This window comes from Sitophilus oryzae, unplaced genomic scaffold (genome assembly GCF_002938485.1).
Source record: "Sitophilus oryzae breed Bouriz unplaced genomic scaffold, Soryzae_2.0 scaffold_1389_pilon_pilon, whole genome shotgun sequence".
Classification (NCBI taxonomy): domain Eukaryota; kingdom Metazoa; phylum Arthropoda; class Insecta; order Coleoptera; family Curculionidae; genus Sitophilus; species Sitophilus oryzae.
Genome location: NW_022146047.1, coordinates 2,165,691 through 2,179,723, shown reverse-complemented (window position 1 = coordinate 2,179,723; position 14,033 = coordinate 2,165,691). Strand labels below are relative to the sequence as shown.

At 31.9% G+C, this 14,033-nt stretch overlaps 1 protein-coding gene across 2 annotated transcripts in view; it reads left to right on the top strand.

Moving 5' to 3' along the window:
* LOC115875527 overlaps nucleotides 1-14,033 on the top strand; it is a 141,374-nt gene that overhangs the window by 107,864 nt on the left and 19,477 nt on the right. For both annotated transcript variants that reach the window (XM_030891008.1, XM_030891007.1), the window contains exon 23: nucleotides 8,376-8,653. In XM_030891008.1, the coding sequence (XP_030746868.1) occupies nucleotides 8,376-8,653 (278 nt within the window). The remainder of the gene's footprint in view (nucleotides 1-8,375; nucleotides 8,654-14,033) is intronic.

The following is a 14,033-nucleotide window of genomic DNA, read 5'->3' as shown; positions in this document are numbered from 1 at the left end:
CCGCAATACATCTTTGTAAACTGGTGCGCTCTCTGATTGATGATTTCGGTACCAAATTAACTATGACGGTGCATTCGTGCCACCATCGTAGCGCACGTGCGTGAGAACCACGGTTGTCACTTATCGTAGTTTGATATTATAATAGAGTACTTAAGTTTGGTAAACATGTTTAAACATGTAAATATATATGTATATGATATTTGTTTATATAAATATATATATGAAAAGATATCTACCAAATTGATCCTGGATCAGGCCGATACCCACCTCAAATGATATTTTTGGATCCAAGGAACACGTCTATTAGTTTTTTTTTCGCAAAAAAGAAAATGTTGAACATCGTTCTTCTCGAAAACTTTTTTGAACTGCCTGTTCACTGCAAATTTGCAACGGTATAGTTTCTTACTCTCTGATATTACCATGTTACGGCTTTACTCTATAGTTACGGCACTAAAAGGGATGCAAATAGAGGAAAAATCTGGTGGCTCTCAAATTTTTTAATGTAAATCAATTTTTTTTTAATTTTCAAATTGGGATAACTCGGTTATTTTGGACTTGGCAAAGAGAAAATATGTTTCTTTTATCTAGATCTACCAGCCCTGAAAATATTTGCACTTATTTAAGACTCACCCTGTATATAATACGAGATTTTATTCTGAACTGGAATATCTAACGAATTGGCACTTCCGATACTGTAATTACTAGGTATAGTATATAGATACTAAAAGATTAATTTGATATTCATCATCATCATCATCATCATCCTCATTTTCCGCTATTTCCAATTATGGTGTAGCCTCCCTCACATATTTAAATACTCTCTTTATAGTTGGACCCATTGTTGTCTATTGTTGGCTATGCGTGCCCAAGTTATCCCTGCTAGTTTCCTAATATCATGGTCCCATCTCAGGTTTGGTCTTCTTCTAGGTCTCTTAATTCCTCGTGGGTACCCCGCTGTAATTTTTGTGGTCCATCTGTTGTCCGTCCTTCTTGCCAGGTGCCCTGCCCATTGCCACTTGAGGGATTTGTCTCTGTTGGTAACGTATCCACTTTACGTATCCACTTACCGTATCCACTTAACGTAACCACTCTTTTGTCGTATTCACACTATTCTTTTACGGTCTCTCTTGGTTATTCCCAGTTTATTTTGTTCCATTGAGCGTTGTGCGACCTGCAGTTTCCTTATAATGTCCGTTTTAATGGGCTTGTTCCACAATTTTTTTTTATTTTACCAATCGAAAGTACAACTAAAAAATAACAGATCTACCAAAAATTAGAATTTTATTCGTACGTTTAGTACCTCAAAAACACGTACAAACATCTATTGCGCGAGAAAGGGGCGTGGCCAGCCGCTACGTCATAGCACCACAGGTCTGGCGACCGCGCTCGATACAATGCACAGGTCTGCTTTGCCCGATTACAGAAAGTGTGTTTTAAATTTGTAGTATAACGTAGTGTAGTATTAAAGTCTTTCTTTTATTCAATATTAGTGTAAAAAAGACAAGGAAACGTTGTGTAGTGCCAGAATGCACAAATACGAATAAAAATTCCCCTGAAAAACTATTTATTTCTTTAGCGTCCGACATAAAGTTAAGACGAGCATGGCAGCATGCAATGCGAAGACATGATTTTGTCCCTGACAGAGGCACTAGATTTTGTTGTGAAGATCACTTTAATGTAAGTTAATACTTACAAGTAGTGTTTCCTATTTTTTTTAATATTGGTTGAAGAAGACAGAAAATTACAATATATGTACTTAAAAACTATGAAATCGGGAAGAATAAAATTGAAAAAAAGCCTGTAAAGCCTCGAGGATTGGCGAAAAAAGAGAACAAGCAGCCATTATTAAGGAAATTTTAAAAGACGCGAGGCAGGAGGCAAATGAAAACTTTCATTTCGGGGCCAATAGAGTAGACAAGGATCTTAAAATGCATGATCAAGAGCAATCAAGAGGAGCGCATTTCAAACCATCAAATTTATGCAGCCACATAAGAAATACTACCGCGTGCTTGCACGTTCGGATGCGGCACAGTCATTACACTTTGCTTCTATTACACTTTTTTTACTAGTATTTATAATAATGCTTTAATTGTTTCTTACTTTTTAAACCTTTAGCCATATTTTTTTTTTACTTTTTCTTGGGTAAAAAAACACAGTCATCACACTAATTTATACAGACTGGTGCTAGCAAGGCGACTTCAAGAATAAAGTGCCTGATTAAAAAAACCTCATACCCCAGAAAAAGTAAAAAAAATATATGGATATAATAATGCATTGTACATTATAATTTTTTGCATTAATTTTGTGCTCCGGTGTAATTTTTGCCACTACTTGTCATAATGATTGCTGTTGTTTTAACTGCACATATTATCCAATTGCATTATTACCATAATTTTGTCTGCCGGATCTGTAAGAAAAAAGTACATAGCTTACGTATCAGTTTTTACCTTAAAGTAGAAATATTTTTCTATATATTTATTGTATTACGTCTTTTCGCGGACCAACCTCGAACTAGTCCTAGTCAATCACCTATCTTAAAATCAATTCAGTATTTGTCAGCTGTATATGAAACCACTGATTTTTTCTGCTTCGTGAATTTTTCACGAGAATATTTATTAATAATTGATCAAAATTAATTTATTTTTGTTTTTTTTTAAATTAAAATTTTTAAAATTTCAAAAATAATTAAAAATAGTTTTCTACAAGCGTGTTAAAATGTTTTTCGCCACACTCCGATATATAATAATATTACTTTAAGGTACTAGCGCTTTAAAATTTACTTTAGTCATTAAAGGAAACAAAAAAATATATATTTGAGGAAAGTCTCTTATTTACTTGTACAATTATTATGTATTAATTCAATATTAATTATATTTATATTCTAACTTAATTATATTATTAATATAAACAATAAACAATTGTTAATTCAATAATTAGCCGAAAAGCCTCAAAATGCTAATTAATTGTATTAATGTTACAAATAGAAGAAGATTGCACAGGTTAGTTAAGAAAATGCATAGGTTGCCTTTATATAGGGTAAATAACCCTTTGTTTTTTTTACTCAAGCGAGCCGCCACTGCTTTCTGATACAGATATAGGTATTTAAGCAATAGAAAATATCTTAGAAGGAAAATATAATAGAAATTAAAAGGTTTACTGAAGGTACCTTTGTAACTTTATTTCCTTCATTTCTGAACTAATAAAAATTTTTATTAAAATAATCCATTATCGTAAAAATGTCCGTTTCTGGGAGATTGCCCGAATCAACTTTATTGAACCCTTCTCCTACCGAATGCATCTTGTGAAAATAAACCAACGAAATAGTCTAAATAACGATAAAATGACAAATCACATTAATTCAAATGAGTGTTTCCGTTACGAACTGATTGACGGCCGAAGTCGGGTGTAGTGGAACTACGTCACGAGGGGGCGTGGCCTCGTTTAGCCGTTACAAACTTTAAGCTCTCATATTATAAAAATATACATACATTAAAAACATACAAATAGGATATGATGGAACAAGCCTATTGTACTCTATACTAACTTAATTCTTTTGTTGATTTCTGGTAGTAGAGATCCTGAGCTGTATATTAGTTGTCCCAAATATATATACAGGGTGCTACAAATTCGAGGTACGAGCATTGGTATCTCGGTAACCGTAATAGATACGAACATGGTTAAATTGGGGCAAAGTTGCGCTTTGGGATGTTGACCAAGATGCCATCAAAAAGTTTTAAAAATTTCAAAAAGGATTGCAGAGTTTTTTGAAAAAAAAAACTGATTTTTTTTGAAAATTAATTTTATTTTTTCCTGTCGTTACTTTTTAGAAAATCAAAAAACTAATTGCACATTCTCATAGCCACTTTATTAAGGCTATCTGATAGTATTTTTAGATTTTCAAATTAGCTGATAATTTTGGAGATACAGAGGCGAACTTAATTTTTTTAAATACGGACCTGCATTTTTTATTTCAGATTTTGAAAGAACTCGGTGAGCACAATGATATGCCGCACCAATTTTTTTTTGTTTTGACATTTAAACACAATTTATTTAAACTAATTTCAAGTCCGGCTGTTTTTTTTAATATTTAATCTATTCACCGTTACAATATTGATAAGATTTCAAACTTAACAATGACGTGGGGTGAAACATTGAATACTGAAAATCAAATACAATAAAATAATTAACATAAATATTATAATATAATATAAACGATCAAATCATTTTCCTGGAAGATGGATTGGAAATGGTAGAACAGTATAATGTCCAGCGAGGTTCCTGGTTCCTGGACATCGCCAAGGGGCTACATTATTATTTGATGTCATTTGTAAAAGTGAAATCAATTCATCTCAACATTTACAATAAAGAGTACAAAATACATTCGGAAGTATAAGAAGAAAGTTCAAAGAGCTATAAATAAAATTGAGGGAAAAATAAATTTGTGCAATAGGGAGGGTGGTAACCCTTTCGAACAAGCAGAACATTAGAAATTAGTTTGTCGAAGTTGATTTATTTATAATAACTACGATTAATATTATGCATATTATTAGATCGTACACTGACATTTCAAATTTGCAATAAAAAAGTTAGAAATAATATCTTTAAATTTCTGACCTGGATATTATTTATTTGAATCTTCAAATTGGCTCGATTTCATTATTCAATGTTAATTAGCTCTGATCAATATTGTTGCCATGAATATAATCAGATCAAATAATTTAAGAAACCAGAGTCGGACTTGAAATTATTTTAAATAATAATTAAATACTTTTGTTGCTGTAAAGGTATCTAAAACAAAAAAAAAATAAAGTGTGGCATATCATTGTATTCAGGAGACCGAGTTCTTTCAAAACATGAAATAAAAAATGCAGGTCCGTATTTAAAAAAATTAAGTTGACCTCTGTATCTCACAAATTATCAGCTAATTTGAAAATCTAAAAATGCTATCAGATAGCCCTAATAAAGTGGCTATGAGAATGTGCGATTAGTTTTTTGATTTTCTAAAAAGTAACGCCAGGAAAAAAAATTGATTTTCAAAAAAATCAGATTTTTCCAAAAAATTCAGCAATCCTTGAAATTTTTAAAACTTTTTTGATTGCATCTTGGTGAACATCCCAATACGGCAACTTTGCCCCAATTTAACCATGTTCGTATCTACTACGGTTACCGAGATACCAATGCTCGTAGCTCGAATTTGTAGCACCCTGTATTCTTCTACTTCTACCAGTGTTGTGTTATTAATTAGAATGTCTTTTCTGTATACAAGTGTCTTGTCCATTACTTTAGTTTTTACTAAATTCATTTTGAGACTCACTTTATTGCTGGCTGTATTTAGTTCATTAATTTGTACTTGTAGTTCTTCAGGACTATTGGCAATTAGGACTATGTCATCAGCGAGATCTTGGATGATTTAAATAGTCTCCATCAATTTTTAATCCTTTGTTGGTCCAGTCCAGTTGACGAAAGATGTTATCTAGTGTTACTGTAAATGATTGGATAAATTCTATTCTGAAAAATAAATAAGTCGGACTTATAGAACTTTCCTAACAACGTCTATTCTGCTGGCTTTTGATTAAAGCTATTATTACACCGGTTTAGTATATTACTGAAGTAGTTCCCAACCATTTTTAACTGGGAGCAATATTCTCGTCTACCTCCCACATTACGTGCAACATAATCCCGGTATTAACGCCCATAACGGCCTGTCATAACTGCCACGTTGCCGTAAATAACATTAATTATCTTATAGAAGTGACGCGGTACGGTTGTCGCCCAAAGAAAATAAATTAATTATCCATCGTTATAATCACGGCTGCGGACTTCTAAGCGCTCCGAAGATAGACTTACAGTGATGGACATTTTTGCGGGGCAATTACATGGTGCTTTTCCTATCTGCTGGGCAAGGTGTTAGAACTGCAGCCGCTCGCTATTTTTTTTTCATTTTATGTTATAATCCCTTACGCGTGCAGTCTTAACAATTTTCTTCAATTTTAATATTCTAGAAGAGGAAATATGCTAACTTAAGGGATTTTCTTGTAACTTCGTTTTTTTGACTGTTGTTCGTTTGCGTTTCTTAGGATCAAAATGTGCTTTTATCATATTTTTAATTAATATTGTTGTGGACCCGTGTGGACTCACCTAAATAATATGTCCCGCCCCCATATGACCTTAATGTCGCATTAAAAAATAGACACCGTAATGATTCATTCGAACGTTCGAGAACAATCGAGTTCCACTGGAATGGAGGAGTACATACGAGAACATTCTAAACTTTCTCTATGCACCTAATGATCTAACGTCTAACGGATTATTCGAGAACTGTTTAGCTGTGGGTATATAAGCCGACGTCTGGGGCCTGAGGAGGACAGAAAACAAATAGACGCGTACAGTTGCCGCGCTAAATTCAAAATAAATTCCTTCTAGATAAATAGTTATAAATAGTTTGTAAATAGTTATTTAAGTCTTTTATCGTTATTGTTTTTGTTACTTAGTGTAAAATAAATTGTGACTTTCTATCCACACGGAACCGACGAAAAACGTAACAATATATAGTTTTCAGTTGGTATTACAGCAGCAAAATAAAACACTAATGTTACTACCATGTTAACATCATCATAAGATGATTACAATTCAAATGTTTTAATCATTGGCTGATGATGCTAGTATGGTTAGCAAAACGCAAAGTGTTTCGGTGTTTTGTGGTGAATTAGTGTTTTATTTTGTGAATACGTAGTAACATAATGAAAATAGTTAATGATGCACAACTATTTTTAGTAAACGAATAACACAACGAGTAATATTTTGGGGCGATGATGCAAATAATTTTGTTGTCTTCCTTCTTCCCCATGTGTCATACCTGTGGGCAGGCTTTGGCGATGTCCATGACTTTCTCATTGAATAGATCTCTGCTACATGAAATAGCCTCTCCACCCCCAGACCGGCCCAGTTTCGTATGGCTGTTAGCCACGACAGTCTTTTTTGACCTATCCACCTTCTACCCTTGACTTATCGTTGAATAATAAAACGTGGAGAATAGTATTTACTGCCTCGCAATATGTGTCCGAAGTAGCTAACCTTTCTGGACTTGACGGTGTTTAAGAGTTGCCGATCTATATTAAGTTGTGTAAGAACTTCTTCGTTACTTGAATGTTCAGTCTAAGAAATGTGAAGGGTTCTTCGGTAGCACTACATGTCAAATGCTTTTGTTTTATTGATATTATCGACTTTTAGTGTCCATGTCTTGCATCCGAAAAGAAGAGTGGATCAAATGTAAAAACGTAATGTTGTCAATCAAGTTTGCGTGTTTCTGTTAGTGAGCGTGAAATTCCATTTTCAGAATGCTTTATGTCCTATTTTAATCCTTGATTTTGTTCTTTGGTGATTACAAAAACTATATCATTCTGTTGAAATCTTTCTTGTCATGTGGTGAACCATGTACTCGCTGTGCACTTTATGAAAATGTGTTAAATTATCTTTTTTCTATAGCAACTGTTAAAATTGCCTTATATCTATCAAAAATAGTAAATAAAATAGTACTTTAACCGTAAGGGTAGATTAAATGATATAGCGAGGATAGGTTAAAAACTTTATTTCTTCTCGCACGTTTTTTAATTGCTTCCATTTTTGAAAATTTTTGTATTGCTTTTCATAAGTTATTCGGGATTTAAATGGAAGTAGTTTATATATGGCGTTTGTCGCCTCAGCCTGAATATCTGTTGGTAATTTACTTATTTCGTTTTGAACCATTTCTGGCTCCAATTCAATCAGCAATCGACTCGAAAGAGAATTAAAAAATATTGAGTCAAAACTGACAACTATAGAGACAGATTTATTTATTTGTCAAATTACATAGAAACCAACGCCAACCTTGCACAATATTTTTTTCTACTCGTAATAAATTTCTTGACATAATACTTTCTGAATATTTTTTAAACCGTAACTCGCTATGGAAAAAAAAATATTGTTTTATACACGACGATAAAATTGAATCGTGAATTAATCCTTTCGGTCGACGATAAAATGCCATTTTATCGTCTTGTATAAAAAATAACTATTAAAGCTATTTGATAATGGAAGGAAGTTGCGCATTTTTCTGTAGTAAAGATTAAAATTTTAAATGTTCCATAACTTGGTCGCGGTAAAGACCAGTCATTTAGAACATTTTTATAAATATTGATAAATTTATGTTTTCTCCATCTATCTATGACTTTTGGGCTCGTATTTATTCTAATAACTCCTTTTTGATATGATAAAATGCTATTTAATAATATACTTGAATTTATCAGTAGTTTGTCCTAGGATGACATTGGTGTAAAACCAATGCATTTTTTTTAATTTTCATTTTTTAATTAATACGAATATTTTTATTTAATTAGGATACGATGCGGTACGACTTCCCGAAGATGTTGTTCTGTTTGGTTTTACCCCGCTGATGTTCAAAGAACGTGAAACTGCATTCGCTCCTTCTGGATTCGATGTCGAAGCTGCGCAGCTGGGGTTGCGCATTTCCAGGCTTTTGTTCTTCGGTACTATATATCTGTGCGGTTTGGAACCTCCGGTATTGAAGCTAGAAATTGAAGATGGTAGACGGGACTATGTATCGGTGGTTACAAGCGAAAGAGGAAGAGACTCGCCAAGAGACGATGCTATTTTGGTGAGTATATCTAACAGTTTTTGTTAAAATTGCACTGCAACATGAAGATTTGAGTTTGGCGCAGAAATAGTTATTTGTTTATTTTGGAAATGGTGTTTTTTACTTACATGTCGATAATACCATAATCTTAAATAGCTTTGTGTTGAATTGGAGAACATTATCAGAATTATTATGACACCAGTGAGATCCTCATGTCCTTCTAAAGTATTTGAATAGAGGAATTAAAGAATTCTAAAAAAAAATTTAAGTCTTTAATTCCTCTATTCAAATACTTTAGAAGGACATGAGGATCTCACTGGTGTCATAATAATTCTGATAATGTTCTCCAATTCAACACAAAGCTATTTAAGATTATGGACTAACTCGAAACTGTAATTTTCTATTTTAATCAGCTAAAGTGAAGTTTAAACTTTGGACTAATCTTAAGTTTTACCGGCAGATGTAATAGTAGCTTTAGTATTTAATTACACTAATGTAACATTTTTGCATTTGATTAAAAGCAACGTATTGTTTGCCTTTTGGGCGTTATTAATAATGCTATTGAATTAACGAATATAGACATGGACAAAAAGGAACTTTGTTTTTCGAAGATTAAAATTTTAATTTAAAATCTCTTTCCGTGATAAAATAAATAACATGTATTTCTAAATTCATTGTTTCAAAATTTTGAGTAAAATGTCAAGGTCACAGGGTAAAGGCCGATTTATGCATACTAAAACGACATCCGCATATTGAAATATTAAAAACTGTAAATGTTTGATGTATTTAACCTTTTGAATCTTAATTGTATTGTTACAGTGTTGTGTTTCACAATTTCTATGAATCCAGGAAAAAACAAGATTTTGATGTATTTATTTTAAATTTTAAAGGTGATTAAATAATTAAAAAAATATTGATTTAGGTACTTATCTGATTTTTGATGAGTAAGTAAAGTAATGATAACATAACATAAAGTATGATTTTATATATTTTCAAGCCAATCCATTTTTTATGGAATCTCTATATTTAGACATTTTATATCAACCGAAAATTTCTGACTGGCCATTAAACTGCTTAATAAGTCCTTTAGGAGGTAGGAATTTAGAGTTATAACAGAAGTCAGAGGTTCAAATAAAATGATTCTAAAATGAAGGAAAAGTAATATTTGAAGTTCAGTTGTTTCTACGTTTTTTGTTTTATAGTCTGTCTAGTTTAAGTTTTGAATAAAGGGTCGGGGGAAAAAAGGTTGAATGAAGGGTCAGGGGAAAAAGCAGGCAAGTCATTTTTTTGCTATATTTAAACATTCGGTATTTCGGTATTGTAACGTTTTGAATATTAAATCGAGCTTTTCTCAGTTTGGAGACAATTGCCTGCTTTTTTACTCCGACCCTTCACATGAAAGTGAGATTTTTGTGTTATTTTATTTCAAAAATATATTGCTTTTTCCGTCGTTTTTGAATATTATTTGTTGAAATTATAGGTATATTATATTTTCTTGATGGATAGAACAATATACTTTTTAAATTTTCTATGAATATTTTTTATCTTACTTTCTTTATACTTTTTTTCAGACTTTTTTGTTGTTTCATCTATAATTATTATATTTCTTTTGTTTTTGTGTATTTCTAAAATAAATATATAGAGGGTGGCGCCTCTCATACGCCGCGGAGGCTCCAAGGAGAACGACAGTTTGTATTGATATGAAATTTTGTGAGCATATGTAGGTTAATTCAGAGCACTTTTTAAAAATATAGAGAGTTCTACAGGGTGTCCCTAAAAAAAGTTACATATCAAAGTTGTGTTTTTTCTAATGGAACACCCTATATATTAATTGATTTTCGCATTCTGGACGAAAAATAAAGGTGAGTTTTTTAATAGAAGTATATGACTAAAATATAAGGTTTTTGACATATTTAACATTTTCTAGAAATAAAGAAAAATTTTTAAATTACAATAAAAGCTACCTAAATTAGAATTTACCCGGTATAGCCTAATACGTAGTTAAATTAACTATAGTACTTTAAATCAAATTAAAACTTGATCCAAAAAGTTATACAGGGTGAGACAAAATTAATATTGACCATTGGTCACATTTAAAAGCATATTACTCTCTTATTTTAAATGGAACACCCAGTATATTATTCCGATATTCAATGGAGAATTCATGTCTCTTCAAAATACTATTAAGGTTGTCTACCCCTCAAACAAAGATTTTCCTAGATATTTTTATTTACATAATTTGATCTGAGTAGATCTTTATTATTTGATAAAATCTAGGTGGCTGGGATATGTCTGACGTTACTTCAACATAGCTGTCTAATTAGTCCAACTTTAACAACTAGTTATCATTTTATGTCAGTTAAAACAAAAAAAATTCTCAGAAATTTGCTGAAATGGCAAACTTATCTTACATCAGAGAGAATTGATATGATTCCCTAAGTTGGTGAATGCAGTGTGCATTCACCAATTAAGAGAATACTTAAATGCTCCTGATTTTATCTAGTCTGTTTTTTTATGGGGATATGTTAAAGACAGTGTTTACAAAACTCGACCAACTAGTGTCGACAACATGAGAGAAATTATTGTAGCTGCTTTTCGAGGTAGAACTCCACATATGCCTTTTAAAATGAAAATATTATTTTGAAAAAACAATCATTTTATGCAGTTAACAGGAAGGGAAGCATTTTGAGCATTTGATTTCATCTAGCTAATTTTTGTCGCATAATTATAGGTTTATATCTAGTTTTAATTCTGTAATAACTAAAATATGTTTTAAACGCTATCTTTTTATTACCCTTGTGTATTTTACTCTAAAATCTTTAATTCTTGTTAAATTAATAAAAGGTATATCACACAGCCACCGATTTTTTAAATATTAAAGATTTACTAACGCAAAATCATAAAAAATAAAATATCTGGGAAAATCCTTGTCTGAGGGGTAGGCAACCTTAATAATATTTTGAAGATATATAAATTCCCCATTGAACACCGGAAAAAATATACTGGGTGTTGCATTTAAAATAAAGGAGTAACTTGCTTTTTTAAGTGTCCAATGTTCCATGTTAATTTTGTCTCATCATGTATAACTTTTCGGGTCAAATTTCAATTTGGTTTAACATACAATGTTTACTGTAATTAAAAATTAGGCTATACAAGGTCAACTAAAATTTAGGTAGCTGTTATCGAAATATAAAATTTACTCTTCATTTTCACAAAATGTGAAATATGTCAAAATCCTTAGATTTTAGGTATATGCTTCTTCATTAAAAGTTACATTTATTTTTTTCCTAGAATCCGAAAATCAATTAATATATAGGGTGTTCCATTAGAAAAAACACAACTTTGATGTGTAACTTTTTTGGGGGACACCCTGTATAATTCTATATATTTTTATAAAATGCTTTCAGTGAACCTACATATGCTGCCAACATTTCATTTCGATATAAACTACCGTTCTCCTTGGAGCTTCCACGGCGTATGAGAGGCGCCACCCTGTATTTCAAGGTTTTAATGTCCCATACACTGTTCCAACTATTCCAAATCATTTTTCAATTTCTTCAGATCTTATTGGCTAAGATAATTCCTAAATAGTTATACAGCCACAAATTATTGTGAAATTTCAACAACCACTTGGTAGAGGAGATTCTTTGAGGTGACTATCGGCCTGATCCACTGCGACATTTTCAAATCTATTGTGGTCATTTTCTGATCCCTTAGGTTACATTCTTCATGGTTCAGTTCTATCCTTTTGAAAAAGTCTAGCAACTTGGAGACTAAATCCTCCATATAGCTCTCTGTCAATGGCCTATAATTGCCTAGTACAGAGAACCGCACATATGCCAGGCTGTCGCACCGACATAAAATATATGTTCTGTCGTTTCTTCTTCAGATTCACTGAACCTGCACATGGTTCAATCCAATTGACATCCGTCAATCCCATTAGCTTTAGATGCCTAATTAGCTTACAATGCCCTTTTAGTAGATCCACTACAGCTTTGACTGTCTTTCTGTCTTTGCTTATCAGATCTGCCGTGAATTTTGGCGAATGTTCTACTGTGAAATTATTCGCCTATCTCTGCCCTGGTGAATTTCTCCATCATTCTAGAGATTTTTTGGCTACCCACCGTTTTGTGGCCATACTCGTGACTGCTTTTGCAACACCGCAGAACGGTTCTGGGCCTATGAATGGGGGCATTGATGAGCCTTATTTGAGGTTATGACATAGCTTTTTGAAATGGATATTTTACGGCAAATCCACTGTGCGATAAAAATATTTTGGCTACTCCTAATACTTTTTAACTTGCTTAAAATGTATTTTTCGATGTTTTGTTAATTTACTGAAGTAATTCTATTAATCATCCATATGATGCAGTGGTCTAACGTTTAGGAAATTAATTATATATAATTAAATTAGCTTAGTGGTAACTAGGCGGCCGTCGGAACTTGTAAATCATAGTCCCTTCTGCACCGTCTAAAGCCCGTAAGGTGCAATTTGGAAAATGTCACTGGCTTTGTAGCGTTGCTGCAACAAAGAAGTTGTTAGTAAAGTTCATTAGGCGGCGTTACGGAACTCGGAGTTCCGCTCAATTACTTCAAACTGGGCGATTATGTGATGAGAAATTGCAGAGCTAGAGAAAGTTAATGTTTAGTAAAGAGTGATGTAACGAATGCCATTTTTTTTGAATTTTCAATGCAAATATCTGTAGCTAATATTTATGAATGCGAATGTGAATATTAATTTGTTGTTAAAAAAATTATACAGATACACACATAGAAAATTATACAGATTACAACATATAGATAACATGTAATAATTAAGAAAAAATATTTTTTTAAATGTTGATTATTTTCTAAAAGTTTAATAGGGGAATATCCTTATTTGTCAATCATCAAAAAATCACATTTCAAAACTAAAAATACTAATATAGTTATAAAAGGTATTTTTTTAAGTTTAAAATCCTAATAGACTAGAATACAGGGTTGGAAAAAATCATGATTTTTAAAAAAAAAATCAAAAAAATTAAATTTTTTTTATTTAAATCAGATTTTTTTGATTTTAATTCAAAACAATATTTAAATCGGATTTCCAAATGACTTGGACTTATTTCCAATTAAAGTCCTATCCTAAATGGCTAAATCTATACCCTCACACCGATAACATTAATAATTCTACGGGGCGTGTGATTTTTCCACATCGGTCACCAATATATTCCGCAAAAAAAAGTCGTTCGCTTCAGATCAAAAGGATTTTTTTTTTCAAACGTCTCAAAAGTATTAAATATTTGACATTTTAACCCGTAGACATAAAAGTAAAGCACTGTTACGCCTAAGCACAAAAGTACAAAAATATATTATTAAACTGATATTAAGTGTCAAATTCAATGAGTGTACAAATTGTTTC